The 16072-nt window shown below is 41.0% G+C and overlaps 1 protein-coding gene across 1 annotated transcript in view; it reads left to right on the top strand.

The window, feature by feature from the left end:
• Dnah7 (dynein axonemal heavy chain 7) overlaps positions 1-16072 on the top strand; it is a 275064-nt gene that overhangs the window by 129586 nt on the left and 129406 nt on the right. The window contains exons 28-34 of the mRNA XM_032901100.1: positions 1289-1387; positions 4120-4368; positions 7519-7668; positions 9558-9740; positions 10461-10637; positions 13076-13207; positions 15424-15648. Of these exons, the coding sequence (XP_032756991.1) occupies positions 1289-1387; positions 4120-4368; positions 7519-7668; positions 9558-9740; positions 10461-10637; positions 13076-13207; positions 15424-15648 (1215 nt within the window). The remainder of the gene's footprint in view (positions 1-1288; positions 1388-4119; positions 4369-7518; positions 7669-9557; positions 9741-10460; positions 10638-13075; positions 13208-15423; positions 15649-16072) is intronic.

Raw genomic sequence — 16072 nt, 5'->3', positions numbered from 1 at the left:
CTGTGGCTGCTTAAAAGAATAAGACTCTCTCTCTCTCTCCTTCTCTCTCTCTCCTTCTCTCTCTCTCTCTCTCTCTCTCTCTCTCTCTCTCTCTCTCTCTCTCATCTTTTTGGTAGATATGTCTTTGAAAGACAAGAGAGAAAAGAGAGAATTCTAGAAAACAAATTTACAAACCAAGTGGTAGGGGAACCTTTGAATGAGATATTTAATAAGTTAAGTTTGGGGGAAGTAATTCTAAGGTTAGATTTGGGGAGTGTTGTTGTAAAAATATAAAAATAATAAAGAGTATCGGTGTCTTTTACCCCACTAGGTCTGCACCGCGGTGCCCCAAGATATCTGCTAGATATCTTGGTGGAAACACATCCTAGCCGCACACTTTCCTGCACTCAAACCCTCACATAAAAGAACACACAACACAATAATCTTAGATCCAATTGGTAAGATATAATTGCCCACTTAAACATACAAAACCCGGTACTATCCATCCCTTGAGAACATTAATAACAACCTGTAAATACACAGAGCAGAATCTTAACATCACCTGCCATCTTGTCCTGCCACGGCTTCTCAGCCCCTCTCCTCTGCCCTGTCTCCTCCTCTCTCCCCTAGTCTCCTCCTCTTCCTTCAAACTTCTCTCCCACCCATCCTTCCTTCTCCTCCAATGACAGGCCTCCTTCTATCCTGTACCTGCCTCACCTGTGACATCATCCTACAGGGGCGCACTAATTATGTGACTTATAGGCATAAGCAACAAGTTCCAAGTTACATCAGATTTTTAGTAAACATTGGACATGCAATGGACATTTAGAGTTTACGATTTCTTACATACTCTTTCCTTGACTGAATTAGCTCTCTCCATCTTCTCTATGGAGCTTGATAATTACAAGGCATACGAACAGGCAGTAAGCAGGTATCCAGCAGGCACCGTGGTGCTCTGTTCATCCACCCCAACTCACAACATTCCTCACTCAGAGTTTTACAAAACTAACCTACTAGGGGTCTTGAATAAGCAAGTGCTACCCAGTAAGCAGGCAATGGCAAGTCTCGATGTATCGAATTCCTGGTCACTAATTCTGTATCAAAATGTATGTGGAAATGTAGTCAGTTCTGCCTCTGTTCATGCTATGGGGGATTCATTGAGTGTAAACTTCAGTTTCTGTAATGAAAAAACCGTGAAAACATGAGCAATATTTTGTTTATATTGTTTATAGTTGCTGTGCATTTGTGTAAGTATAGACCCCCAATAGGTGTCCATGACAGAAATCCTCATGACTCTATTCTCTTTCAGCTGAAATATCCAAATGAAAATGAAGAAATTTTGCTGCTTAGATCTATTATTGATGTAAACCTGCCGAAGTTTTTATCCCATGATTTGCCACTCTTTGAGGTAAGAGCACTTATTATTTCCATGTGTCAGCTCTCCATGTGCAGGGGTAGCCATATCTGCAGAACTCTCAGTAGGAACTTGCACTGTGGAAAGCAGTGGCCTGTTCAGAGGAACACGAGGCAGTCCTGCTTCTGTGTGAAATATGTTTGCTGGGATTCTTGCTTCTGAGACTTTTAACAACTTGATATTTTTATGTTCTTTACTGTATAATAATAATAATGAACATACAAAGTTACAAAATATTTTCCATAAATTCCGTGAGAATACAGACTCCATGTTGAAAAGTAGTTAGGTTTGCATACCATTGAGTCTTTAGCATTTGATAAAATAAGAATTATATTTTTTTAAAAGAATGCAGGGACGTCTATGAAATTGTTTATTCAGGATAATTTTGTGTAAGATCCAAATTTGAAAATCTTGTTATATTTTAAGATTAGATTATGAATAGTTGGAGAAAGAAGGATTAGGATAACAGTTTCTACAATCAATCTCCTGTTCTTCTCTTTGTCTACTAAAAAAAAAAAAGGCATAGATCATTGGCTCTTACCAAATGGTAGTTGTGGTTTTTTCTTTTTTTTTTTTTTTTTTTTTTTTTTTTTTTTTGGAGCTGGGGACCCGGACCCAGGGGCCTTGTGCTTGCTAGGCAAGCGCTCTACCACTGAGCTAAATCCCAACCCAGTTGTGTGGTTTTGAACCACCATGATTGCTAGCTTCCTGCAAGTAAAGGCAGAGGCCCCATAGCTGCTGCCATGGGAGGAAGATAAGAAATGCTTCCATGAATATACTCCCGTAGCAACCATCTTTCATCATTTTGTAAAGAATTTTCCCTAGGATCTAGACTTGGCAGGGCACATATCTTCATGGAACAAACCAACAGGGAAAGATTTCAACTGTTCTGCCCAAAGTTTTCCTTCTGTACACTTAGTGCTGAAACACAGAACAGATTTTGCAGGAACAAAAGCAGCGTTTCCTTCCAGAAGGTGGGAGTGTGTGTTAGTGGACATGTTCATATTCAGTGGTGCTTCTGTGAAGCAAATGTTCAGTGATGCCTCTCTCAAGCGGAGTGCACTGACATTCCCACTCAGGAAACTTTCCTGTGTAAGACAGCCTCACCAAGGTGGTCCTGCAGGTCACCTCCCACCCCAGTCAGATGTCAGCACACTGCTCTCACAGAGGCAAGCAGAAAGATGAGTATGTCTAGTCTTTACCTGAGAGGAGAGTCGAGGAATATTCATTGGTCTTGGTTGAGAAGGACTGGATGACAAATTTCCAAGCTGTCTTCTTCTTTCAGGGCTATACTCAAAGTACTTGAAAGCTATGGTGTAAAAGGTATTTTTATTTAGAAACCATTACATTTCACTATGAATGGCATACTGTGAGTGTGTGTATAAGTGTGTGTGTGTGTGTGTGTATGTGTGTGTGTGTACACTGGAGAGCAAATAATCAAATGATCAAATAAGGGTCTTGCTTGTGCTAAGCACATACCTACACATACTTATTACATCCCCAGCCTGGATCAAGTACTGTTGGCAGGCATATCCTGTGTGTGATGCCAGACTGCTCCATATGGAAGATTACAGACTACCCCGATACACATGCAAAACCTTGTCCACCACCATTTCATGTTCCAAATAGCTGACGGGAGCAAGTGGCATCACTTTTATGTCTCCATTTTATGTTGGTGAAAGTGCAACAGAAAGATGGCAAACAGCTTGTATCTGTGGCATGTGTAAGGGCGGGGATCCTGGCCAGCCAGGCTATAATGCCCCAAGGGAACTTACTGATTTAGTTGAGGGAGTGATTCAATTGGTAGCTCAAAGTTTAAAATACAACTCAGGCACATGCTTTCACATTAACTACCTCTGAAATTTCACTTTTATCTTCAGAAAAAAAATAGTAAATTCTCATATAAGTTGTAATGAAATTTATAAAATAGGCTTACCAATTTATGCAGGTTATCCCTTAGGTCTTGTAATTAACTTTCTGTTCATAAGCCTCAACTCTTACAAATGTACATTATATGATTGTGTTAACTTCCTTATGGCTGCCCTAATGGTATTCTGCAAACTCGCAGTACAACATAAACACATACTCTTTTCTGGTTCTGAGTCAAGAACTGTTAAATGAGAGTGCCACAGACAACGATTTAGGTTTTCAGTTTGACTTTTACTGCTGTGAAGAGACACCATGACAGACCGAGGCAACTCTTATAAAGGAAAACATTTAATTGGGCCTGGTTTAGTCATTATCATTATGGCCGGGAGCATGGTGGCGGGCAGGTAGACTTAGTTCTGGAGAACTAAGTAGCTGAGAGCTCTACACCTGGATCCTAAGGCAGCAGGAAGAGAGAATGACACTGGACTTGGCTTGAACATTTGAAACCTCAAAGCCCACCCTCAATGACATACTTCAACAAGGTCATACCTGCTCCAGCAGGTGCGTAGGTCAATTACTGGTCCCATTCTGGTGATATATGTGTTACCTAACACCAGTGTAGCAGTATATAGTAAGTTTATCAACCACATCATGTCCAACTTCCAATTTTTAAATTAGTTTGCCAGACTTTAGGATGTAAGTTTTTCTACCTAAAAACAAAGACTCAAACTGTTTCAATAGCACTATTCCCTTTTATATTAAATGCAATTTATTTTATACATTGGCTAATAGAAAATAATTTGCTTATGTCTTTTGGATATAAATATATGTAATGTAAAATTCCCACCTCTTCTCAGGGAATTACCTCAGATTTGTTTCCTGGGGTGAAATTACCGAAGCCAGATTACAATGATCTGCTGGCCGCCATCAGAGAGAACTGCCACTCCATGAATTTGCAGATGACCAACTTCTTCTCTGAGAAGATCCTTCAGATCTATGAGATGATGATTGTACGCCATGGTTTCATGATTGTTGGAGAGCCATTTGGAGGCAAGACCAGTGCATATCGTGTTCTAGCTGGAGCATTAGGTGATATTTGTGAAAAGGTCTGTGTGTTAGCACTACATTAACTTATTGATATTTAGCTTTGTGTCAGAAAGGATATGGGATGGTTTTGAAATATTCTTTTTATGGCAGTGTGTACAATCATTAAAAATAGACAATGAGTTAGAGATGATAAAATCAGAAGGGAAAAATGAAACAAGCAGTGAGTTCAACACAGGATGAGAATCCCACAAATTTGCCTTTCAGTCTTTAATTTCTTCTCTTTTAGTTAAAGATAGTACATGGGTTTTTTGTTTATTTTTGTAAAAGAGAAATGGAAATACAGAAGAAATTGAAGATTTCTTTTAGTACTTTTAGAAGAATATCTTTATTTTCTTGTGAAGTTATAGTGTAAGTTTCTGTTATAAGATGCCAGTGAATTTAGTTCTAAGACATGTGTATACATAAGTATGTATATGTAGTATACATGACTATTACTCAAATTTCTTCAAGTTGTGTTATTTATTTATGTGCATGTGTGTTTGTATGTAAGTGCATGTGCATTGCACATGTGCACGCGTGTGTGGGTGCCCTTACAGGTGAAAAGAGAGTGGCTGATTCCTTGGAGCTAGATTTTGAGGTAGATGGGAGTTACTAGACATAGGCACTAGGCACCAAAACCCAGTCCCCTGCAAAAATAGCAAGAGCTCTTAACTTTTGAGTCATGTCAAGAGCTCCCGACTACTTAAAGTCCCTAGGCAAGCCACACTGAGACCTACTTTGCTGTGCTAAAGCAACGGGACTCTGAACTTCTGCATCTGATGCTGCTCTTCGGCTCACGTCTCCTGGGCCTTGATTAGCTTCCCTTCCTATTTTAGTGCTAGGGCCTGTAGTGGGGTCTCTGATCAGTATATCTTCACTGTGAGGTCTCTCTCTCAGTGAATACCAATATATTCACCTGTCTTGTTTACCTTGGGTCTGCTACGTTTTGCTTCACTATTACTATTTCTGTGTTCTCCCTGTGTACCTGTTTACCCATGGCTTCAAACCTATTCTCATTATCATTGTGATTCACCTTTTTAAAATAATGTGAATTTTCGTTTCTTCAGGTTGATGGTCTTTATATTAATTTTTATTTGTAAATCTTACGTAATACATTTTGATCATGTTTTCCCTCTTTCAATTCCTCCCCAATCCTTTCCATTTTCCTATCCATCCAACTTCATGTTCTCTCTATCTCTCTGTCTCTCTGTCTCTGTCTGTCTGTCTCTCTCTCAGAAGAAAAAAAAAAAGAAAAACCAAGTAAGACACACAAAAAAGCAAAAATTAAACAAAACAAAAAAGCCCACAAAACAACAACAACAACAACATCAAAACAAAACATAACATAGAGTTCACTTTGTGTTGGCCCCACTACTTCTGGGCACGGATGGAGCTGGCTCTAGAGTGGTTCATACATCCAGTGACTTGCCATTGTGCGGAGCCGATTTCCCCTTTGCACCGGGTACCAATTACTAATAGCTGCATAGCCAGGGAGCCGGTGTTCACCGATGTCCACATCTGGTCTTTGTATTTTATTGGGGAATTTAAGGAGATTTATATCTACTGTCAAAAGCTGACACTCTACTTTTTCTACCTCTTTTATTTTTACACCATTTCCTCTCTTCCTCCTTTTTCCTTTCCCCCTGTTCTTAACTTCTTATCTTGCCTTCTTATCTTCCCTTCCCTGTGTTTAACTTATCTGTATTCTGGTTCGTGCTGCTGTGTCACGTTATGACATGGTTGCTTTTGCCACACACAAAAATGAAGTCTCTGAAAGGGGAAGGCACCACACTGCTGAGTGAGGGGCAGGAGTGAAGAGGGCGTATGCGCATTTCTGGTGTCCTGTAGTCCAAATGGTGTATTCATTCTCTGGAAATTTTAAGAATAACATCGCTGTTTCCTTAGCTACCATACTCTACCTACAACTTCTCGCTGGCTTTTGGAATAAAACCTGTCTTTAAGGGCAGCAACTTCATCCTGATTAAAAACGGGTACGATTTCCCCATACTTCTACACTGGGGAAGTCTCATGGTAAGGCTCTTCCAAGCACAGGCAAGAGAGCAAAGACTTTGAGCTTTGTCTTGTTACTTGAGAGAATTACTTAAACATCTGCCCTTTGATTTACTGGTTTGTGTCGCTTGGCAGTATTGGTAAGAATTAGACTTGCTATGCTGTTGCACATAAAATAAATGACTAAGAAAAGCTTGAGCTGAGCACGGGATTTTTAAGGAATTTACATTATTCTGCACAATGCTATAATAATGGCCACATATCATGGTATTTTTAGCAATTCCCACAAAGTTAAGCACTGAGTCAACACTAGTATGAGTTATGCACTTTGTGTGACAATAGTGTATCTCCACACAGTCATCAGTAAAACCCCGTGCCACCCAGTGTGTGGTAGGACTGCTGTGGGGAGGGCATGTTGTTAGGGAGGCAGAGGGAGAGTTTGCACTTTCTACTCAATTTTCCATAAATTTAAGTCTGCTCTAAAAATTAATTCTGTTAATTTAAAAACAAGGCTTGTGTGCCCCAGGGGTGCCAACATGTCTCATAATAATGCCATAGAGCCAGGGTTCTGGCCAAAATGGGCAATTTACTAATATTAAGTTTTTGACTCCACGGGAAGTCTCTATCATTATATCTCTTTATTTTCTCTCAGAGAACATTTTGTAGCAAGGGTCAGCAATTTACAGCCCACAGGCCAAATCCAGCCAAAGCTTATTTCTGTAATGCCGGTGAACTCAGAATAGTGTCAACAGTTTATACAATTTGTGTTTTTAAGTGAAAGAGAACAAGAACACCAGAAGCCTACATCACTTGCTATGTGGGCCTTTGCCGAAGACACTTGTCAATTCTTTCTCTCTGATTCCAGATTATGAGACTGAGCACAAATACCAATTTATCCCAATGGATTTAATTACTTTAAAATACTGTTATGAACAATACTTTAAAGCCTGACTTTTCAGTTGTTTGTTGGCATTACAGAGAAATTAGGAAGGATTCTTTTGCAAACCCTGTGCTTTGGAACCTTGTTAAACTCATTCCTTACCTCTGGCAGCTTCTTTGTAGGCTTCTTAAGGTATTTTTACAAACACACTCATGTTTTCAGTGAGGAAAGATAGTATCCCTTGAAATAAATAATGTTTTTTTTTCCCTTTTTCCTTAAGGGGCTAATGGAAGAAAACAAGGTTCAAATAACCGTTTTAAATCCCAAGTCTGTCACCATGGGCCAGCTTTATGGGCAGTTTGACTTAGTGTCCCACGAGTGGTCTGACGGGATCCTGGCTGTCAGCTTTAGAGCTTTCGCAGCTTCCTCGGTAAGAGTCTGCCTCTTCACATGCAACTTTTTCAAGCAAAGCATGTTACTGGAGGCTTTTCTGGTATTTCTGTGAGGAATGATGATAGCGCATACAAGGACAGCACAGACCATGTCCCCGGGCGCCGCTGGCCTGGAGGTCCTTAACAGAGCTCTTGGAAGTCAGGATAGTAGATGATTCCAGTGATGTGGCATGCAGACTCCTCTCGGACATCATTTCTGTCTGCAGTCTGAGCTGCTGCCTTTGTCATACCCTTGTTAGAAATACTTGAGAACAAAAGTATCCAGTGTTCCAGCACTTTCCATGTAGTATGCTTAGAAGAAAAGAGGTTGCACTGTGGAAAACAGGAAGAGACATTCCAGGACTGGCATCTCTTCTGTGCCTTGTCCTGTAGGGGTGACTGTCACACTCATAAGCAGAGTCCAAAGAGTGTGTGCACAGGCCCAGAACAATGTAACATGAAGCTTCTAGACAATGTAAACAGACACATCATTTACATGGAAACAGCCATGGGGTACCTCTGTGCATTCATTGTGCCATCACATAGCTTACATTACATTGTGTAGAAAGCCATGCCCTATGTACACCAAATCTCAGTGAGATGCAGTAGTTAACTGGAAAAGAGTAGAGCAGGGTGAAAAGGGAAGTCTTCAGATGATGAAGCTCAAGGTCACAGGAGTGTTCCCAAAGTGACAGTTGACAGGCACTGGCAGAAGAGTTAAATGGAGTGTTGGTCTCAGAGTGATCACCCAGAGCATAGCGTAATCAGTACCCTTCCATGCTGCCCTCCTGAGTTCTGAGCACACAAGCGCCAGCCTCAGTATGAACATAGGACAGCCTGACCCTGGGGCAGCTCACGGTCCTATGGAGTTAATCATGGGATCTGAGATTGTGGTAAGAAGAACTTAATTCCATCACCACTGCAACTCATGTTAGGTGATGGTGAACCAAGCATCATTTGCATACATGAGCAAGTAGAATTCTATGAATCAGAAAGGTGGTTTTCAGGATAATGTGTACGTATTTTTATATTTTATAACATTTGTCAGACCATTGTACTAATTTTGTGTTATTTATACATCACTGGTGTATATTATTCCTGGTGTACAGAACTTTGTGTGAATATTATATTGATTTTTTTCACATCCTCTACTCATGGATCCCAACCTGTGGATCACAACCCCTTTGTGGGGAGAATGACTTTTTCACAGGGATCACCTAAGACCATTGAAAAACACAGATAACTACGTTACAGTTCATAAGAGTAGCAAAATGACAGTTATGAAGTAGCAATGAGAGTAATTTTATTCTTGGAGTCACCACAACATGAGGAGCTGTACTGAAGGGTTGCAGCATTAGGAAGGTTGAAAACCACTGTCTTACATCCTTACAAGACAGTTCAGCCTAGAAGTGGCACGTGCGCGAATGTGTGTGAATTTATTTCATAGAAGGAAACAAAATTTTAGCATAGTGCATAGAAGTCATTAATTGTAGTAGAATTCATGATAAGAGGGACCTATTAGAGAATGCTAAGAACAGATATATTTGGATGAACATTTTTTTCCCTATCAATATTATTTTCAGTTCTAATATTGTAAAAGCAGTTTTCATGTATTTAGCCTTGAAAGCATTGAAAAGAACGAGTCAAGTAAGATGTTATAGTTTTGTCTTGTGTATAGCATATGTAGGCTTCTTCAATCTATGCTTGTGTGTGTGTGTGTGTGTGTGTGTGTGTGTGTGTGTGTGAGTTTTAAAGAGTACTATGGTTCATTTTAAAGAGTACTGTTTTATGTTTTCATAGTAAAATACATTACACTTCTAAATTTTGAAATATTATTGATCCGCATTCTTCATGCATTTGCTCTTTATCCACTCTGTATGTAAAGTAGACTCCGGACAGGAAGTGGTTAATATTCGATGGGCCAGTCGATGCGGTGTGGATTGAGAACATGAACACCGTGCTGGATGACAATAAGAAGCTGTGTCTGATGAGCGGGGAGATCATTCAAATGTCACCGCAAATGAATCTGATCTTTGAACCGATGGACCTAGAAGTCGCCTCTCCTGCCACTGTAAGGTCTCAACTCTGACGTCTGCCTATGAATCCCACGATTTCTGCAAATGTTTATTTTTACTTGGTAGCTTTACATCCCACTGGGAGGCAATCTGTGGTCCTGAAAAAGCAGGCATTAATTGCTCACACACCATGGCAGATTTAGTAACTTATTTTTCTCTTTTATCTTGGATCATTTTACAAAATCACACACACACAAGCTACAATCATGGAATTATATAAAATTAAGTCTTTGTCCCTATAGGCTTGTAAGAAACAGATGTCCCAACTCATCGTAATGCCCAGAAGTCTTGTGCACAGGAGATCCTTAACCCCACCTGATTCTGTCCCAATGATTAACTGAAGTGGATTTTCTATCCTTATGGGAAATCTGATGGTCAACAGAGGCTTCTTAGAGCTGCTTGCTGTAATCAGTCCACTGTGTCAGGTGCTGCAGTGGTGAGGTTAGCAAAGGACTTGGTGATCTTTGTTCTTGAGATACATAGAGCATAAAAGTAGCCGTGACTAGGTGCCTGGGAATGGGTATACATCATGTGACCTCCAACTGCCATCTGTCAGAAGGTATCTACCCATTCACAATCATACGTCATTTCTGGAAAATATCCTTAAATCCAGCTCAAGTGATGACTGCCCCTTCCTGTCATGAGAGCAGACCGAGCCTGTAGAGTAGAGCAACCATTTGAGCATTACTTGGATGCTGTGCAATGTGTCCTTCCAGGTTTCTCGGTGTGGCATGATCTACATGGAGCCTCAGATGCTGGGCTGGAGACCACTGATGGTGTCCTGGATAAACACTTTACCACAGTCAGTCAGTATCATTCAGAAGGAGTTTATAGAAGGCTTGTTTGATAGAATGGTGCCTCTTTCTGTTGAGTTCATTAGAAGGCATACAAAGGTAAGATGAACCAGAATTTTAAGATTTAAAAAGAAGGAAAACTTGAAGTAAATGTATTAATCTGAACACGTTTTTTTCCAGATAATGGATAACATACTTTTTTGGCAGGTTTGGCTGGAAATTTCTTCCTTTTTATTCAGTTTTCTTTCTTTTCTTTGGTCCAAATCTTCTCAGGCCTAGAGCCCAGGCTGACCTGTTCCTACAGTCTGGCTGCCTCTGCCTACCAGATGCTACGATTGCAGGCATATGCCAGCACTCCCTGCTAAAACCTCAGCTGAGAACAAAACAAAAAGGCTTGACTTCATAACAGTTATTGTCCAAAAACAGTCGAAGTGTAGCATCTTAGAAATGGAGAGTGTTAACGGTGCAACTGTTCTTTCTTAAAAATGAAGAAATCTGGAGAGCCGGCCTGGCCTTGTGCATTGCAACATCTAGATGTTATTGACTGGGTTTTTTCTCTTCCTGGGTGACACAGATCTAGGCCAGATTAGACCAGATTAAAAGTAGGTAAAGGTAGGTTTGTTAGGAAGCAGTTCTCTGGTGGAACTTCTGATCTCCCAGGTAGAGGTCAGTGAAGTCACACATCCAGACTAAAGCAAGGCTAGAACACGGTCCTAGGAGATGCGTGTATCTAAAGCTTAGGGGAGGAGATGATGTGCTGGCTAACACCTCGGATTGTGTCCATACGGGATCCAAAACTTAGCTCCTAAGGGCCTCCTAAGGAGGGCACTCTTGGGTGCGTTGCTAGAGTCTTGGAGATATATTGCCGTGTTAGCCTGGAGTATTCTCCATGTGCATGGAGAAGCTTTTTTCAGGGCAGGCAGGTTTAGGGAGAAGGAGGGCCAGCTGAGTTTGTGCATGGCCAAGCAGAGGTGGCAGCCTGACAGCTACCTACGTTGTATATTATATTTTCATGTGTATGTATGTGTTTATGTTTGTGTGTTATTTCCCCAAATTTTCTAAAGCCAATTCTTGGTAGAAAGATAAGAAGGAAAATAGGGGCTTTCAGGCAAACACATGTGAGGACAGAGACCAGTGTGTCTGGGACAGTGGCTGAGGAACGTGCAAGATACTGATGAGAAAACGGGTATCCCTGTTCTGTCCGAAGCTTGACTGGCACCTAAGTGTGCTACAAACAGGAAGCAGCCATGTTCCAAACCATCTAAAAATACATGCTCTGGGAGTCAGAAGGAAACAAGATATAGAATTTGGGTTTCTTTTTCCCTACCACTGTCAGAGAACTTAAGTCCTACAAAGAAATGAACTTTCTACGTCATGAACATGTACCTTGGCTAACTTTTTTATGTACACTTTCTAACATACTCTGACTTCTGTTCTCTCATAGAAGTTATGAATAGCCATTATAAAAATAATGATAGGCATCTGGCTAAAAGAAACCATTTGATTTAGAGCATCCCATCAGCGTCAGTCCCAGGTTAGCCAGAAGTGCAGTCCTGGGGCCACCTTTAAGAGGACAGGATTGCTGACTAGGAAGCCTGACAGTTCTGGTCCTCAGAGGTGACCTCCCTTGGTGTGTTTTCATCTGGTAACCACAGAGGAATGCACCCATGAAGGCTGGACTGGAGCTGCCAGAAAGAGATGGTGGGTGCACAGTGATGACAGTGTTCTCGGAGACGTGTGTGCTTCCTGCCTTACTTTATGTAGTTTAGTGAGTTGCCAAAAACATAAACTGAATAGCACATGGTTCTACTGACAATGACTGAACTCGGAAAGCTGTCCTGGAGTTGAGTTTACTGTACCTATAGATGTGGGTTGTAAACAAATGTTTAGTGGGTTTTATTTTTTAAGAATTATATACAGGGAAATTGTCATTTCTGACTTCTTTCATAGTTTGATTTCTAAAATTAAGAAAGGATAGGGTCTATGCCTTTGATTAAGATAAATGCATTCCTTTTAACTGGAGAGGTTTTATAAAAGGTTCATACCACTAGCTACTGAGATGGCTTAGTGGGTAAGAGCATCTGCCAGACAAACCGGACATTTATTCTCAGAACTCACAAAAAGCCAGATGTGACAGGTGCCTCTGAACTGTCAACGGCAAGATAGGAAGAAGAGGCAAGACGATCACTCAGAAGCTCACAGGCCAGCTAGTCGGGACATAGAGGCAGAAAGAAGTTCCCCTGCTTCAACAAGGTGGAAAAAAGACTCAGCCCCTGAAAGACCTCCACATGGGTACCACTGTCCATGCAGGTCACTCACGCATATTATTTAAAAAGTGCGTGTCACTGATGTGTGGTAGTCACTGTAGAGAAGACAAGAATGCCGACCTCAGTTTCCCTTCATAAATGAGAATCATAAGAGTATCTTTTCGTAGATTCTGTGCCTGATAGGATTAGACAGGCTCCATAAACAGGAGCTGCAGGTACACGGCTGCCTGGTTTCATTTATTTGACAGACTCCTCCTTCTGGTTTTCCAGGAGCTCTCTCCTACTTCAGATACAAACTTGGTCCGCTCCTTAATGAATCTCATAGACTGCTTTATGGATGACTTTGCCGATGAAAACAAACAAAAAGAAAGAAATGACCGGGAAAATTTCTCTTTGTTGGAGGTAAGGCAGTTCATTGTTTTCTGGTTCTCGCTGTAGAAAAACAATGGTCTTCCGCTTTCACCAAGGCCTCCCAATCAATGAAACCCACTTTGCTCCTGAAATTGGACTCAGAGATTACGTATGCATTTTGAAGGTCCAGCTGTGGTTCAGAGTCCTCTGTTTCCTCCCTCTCAGGGTGTCCGGATGCTTCTGCACACCGGGCAAGAAGGATGAAGAGCAGTCTTCAATGGGTGGAGTTCTACAGGATCTGATCCAGCTAGGAGTTCAGTGCTTCAGGGTGGGGATGGGGAGGAGAGAGAGAAGGCCTTCTCTAAGGATCTTAGTATTCAGCTGTTTGAGACAAAGGCCTTCTCTGATGATCTTCAATGAAACAGCTCTCTGAGAAGACCTTAGCTTGTATGCATACTCTTTATTTGGGGTGTACTTGTATGCACACACTTTATTCTGGGTGAGCCAGGGTATATATATGTGGACTTTGGAGAGTGGGAAGCAGTTTTCAGAGTAAGTGAAAATCATTGGCTGGAGTTTAAAGCTCCGTGAATGCCTTCTTTGCATGGAAGTCTTTCCAGGAAATCCCAAGTACTTGCTAATTGGGTTCTTATCAGGAAAAGAAAAAGGGGAAAAGAGGAAGTTGAACAAGTAGAGAGAGTGGGAGTTCAGGCTGCCCAGACAGGGTCAGAGAAGGGAAGCCCTGCTGGTAAAGGGAGTTCCCCATTTTTGCCCAGCTCAGAGAGCTATCTGGACAATGGACCTTAATGAACAGGGTCCAACAAAGGGAAGTCGTGGAAGCCTAAGAGGGAGGAAGAGGCTAAGCCCCAAATGTAGAGTGTTCTTAGGAAAACTGTGCTGGTAGAGATGCTGGGAAGTAAGGTTTTGAGCAGATGACAGTGCAGATCAGTGAGGATCTGCCACAGAAACCAGGCCCCGACCAGCCTCAAAAGTAGTCTCTGTCACAAAGTTTTTCCCCAAACCATGATTTATTATTTTCTCCTTTGACATTTGTCCTTTTTGTACAAGAACAAGTTTATGCTTTGGGAGGATAGGTGTATGAAAGTGTATAAGTACATTTGAGATTGAAGAAAATAGGAAAATAGACAATCCATAAATAAATCCATAAATAAAGAATATCTATGGTTATTTATTCATTTTTCAGTATTGGAGACTGACTTCAGGACCTCAGGCATCTAGGCTAGTGATTTACCACTAACCCGTATCATAAGCTAACATTTGAAAAATAGTAACATAGGGCTAGAGAGATGGTTAAGAGAGCTTGCTGCTCTGGCATGGGACCAGAGTTCAGCTCCTAGCACTCATTTCGGGTGACACAAAGAAGCTACTTGCAGGGACATCTGTCAACACCTGTGCTCATGCGCACATATCCCACACAGGCACACATATTTACGTGTAATTTAAAAATGATATAAATTTTAAAGAGCATTACTGCAGGTTATCAAAAGACCTTGATAGAAGTTTTAGATAAAAAGACTAAAATGGTGCTCATAGCATAATTCGGTCAATGTGTAATTCTTACAACTCATATTTTATGAAAAAAGTGACTTAACATTTCACTTGGGGACAAGTATTTCGAGAGAGAAAGTTTTCACATAATCTAGATGTTACACAAACAGGATTCAAAGCAAAAGCCTTTCTTAGCATAGTTATGATTGTTCATCATTTAAAAAGACTTGATTTTAAAGAAGGCAGACTTTGGTCAGCCAATTAATTGGTGGGTCTAGTCTTCCCAGCATTAGCTTTGGTAGGAGGAGGGTGCTTTTGGAATGGTAAGTGTAGTTCATATAATTAACGCTGAGATAGCATTTCAAATGAAACAGTAGACATTTGTTTTATTTAAATCTAGGACACCTGCATCAAAATTGAAATGAAAATGTGTCCAACTTTCCACCCCCAAAGTTACTTCAGTGTTCTTTCAGAGAACAAGCTTCAGCGTGTGTTTGGAACACACGAGTTATTAGAATCATGCTTGTAAGATTTGCCTTGGCTTAGATTTATGCTGCATTGCATCACTTTAAAGATTTATGAGACATAATTTGCGCGGGGGGGGGTAATTCTTAGAGAATCCTTAGATGACCTGTTATTACAACATAGGCTCATCTACTTCCTCTCCGAGATACCAATCTGGCTGATGACTTAAACCATCAGGATAGACTGAAGCCTCTCTTTTAATTCCACCCTATCTTCTGATCTCTCTTACACAGGGCATTTTTCTGTTTTCATTGATCTGGTCTGTCGGTGCATCTTGTACAGCTGATGATCGTATAAAATACAATAAGATCCTCCGGGAGCTGATGGAAGGTCCAATGTCAGACCTAACTCGAAATAAGTTTAAATTACTGAGTGGTACTGAGCAAACGTCCTCAAAGTCATTAACAGTGCCATTTCCTGAAAAGGGAACAATATATGATTATCAGTTTATCCCAGAGGTGAGTTCTGAAGCAGGATGTGGAACTGCCTGCCTGGTAGTCTCTGCTGAGACAGAGCATGTAGTGGCCCTGGGGTCATTTGTTTCTCACGGCTCATGTGAGCAGACGGTGGGAAGTAGAGGAAAGCACGTCAGCTTTGCAGCCAGACACCCTGAGTTTTAGTCATAAAGAAGTTACTCTATTCCTGCATAGTTTTGGATGGGATAATTTTCTTAAATGTAGTTTTCCTTAGAGATAAACAGTTCTAATAACGAATGGACCAATTGTACCTATTAAAAACAATTCCACACTGTGATACTTGCCCAGCACTGAGCACGTGCTTTTGAAGGCCATCTCTTGGAGATTCATTTGTGTGTACATTACAAGCACAGAGTCCTGTAGAAGTAAATGCATTTCCTGTGCACAGTTTCTGATTAACTGTAAC

The sequence above is a fragment of the Rattus rattus genome, chromosome 4 (genome assembly GCF_011064425.1).
Source record: "Rattus rattus isolate New Zealand chromosome 4, Rrattus_CSIRO_v1, whole genome shotgun sequence".
NCBI classification, from domain to species: domain Eukaryota; kingdom Metazoa; phylum Chordata; class Mammalia; order Rodentia; family Muridae; genus Rattus; species Rattus rattus.
Note: the sequence above shows the minus strand (reverse complement) of the source record. Positions and strands in the feature narration are given on the sequence as shown.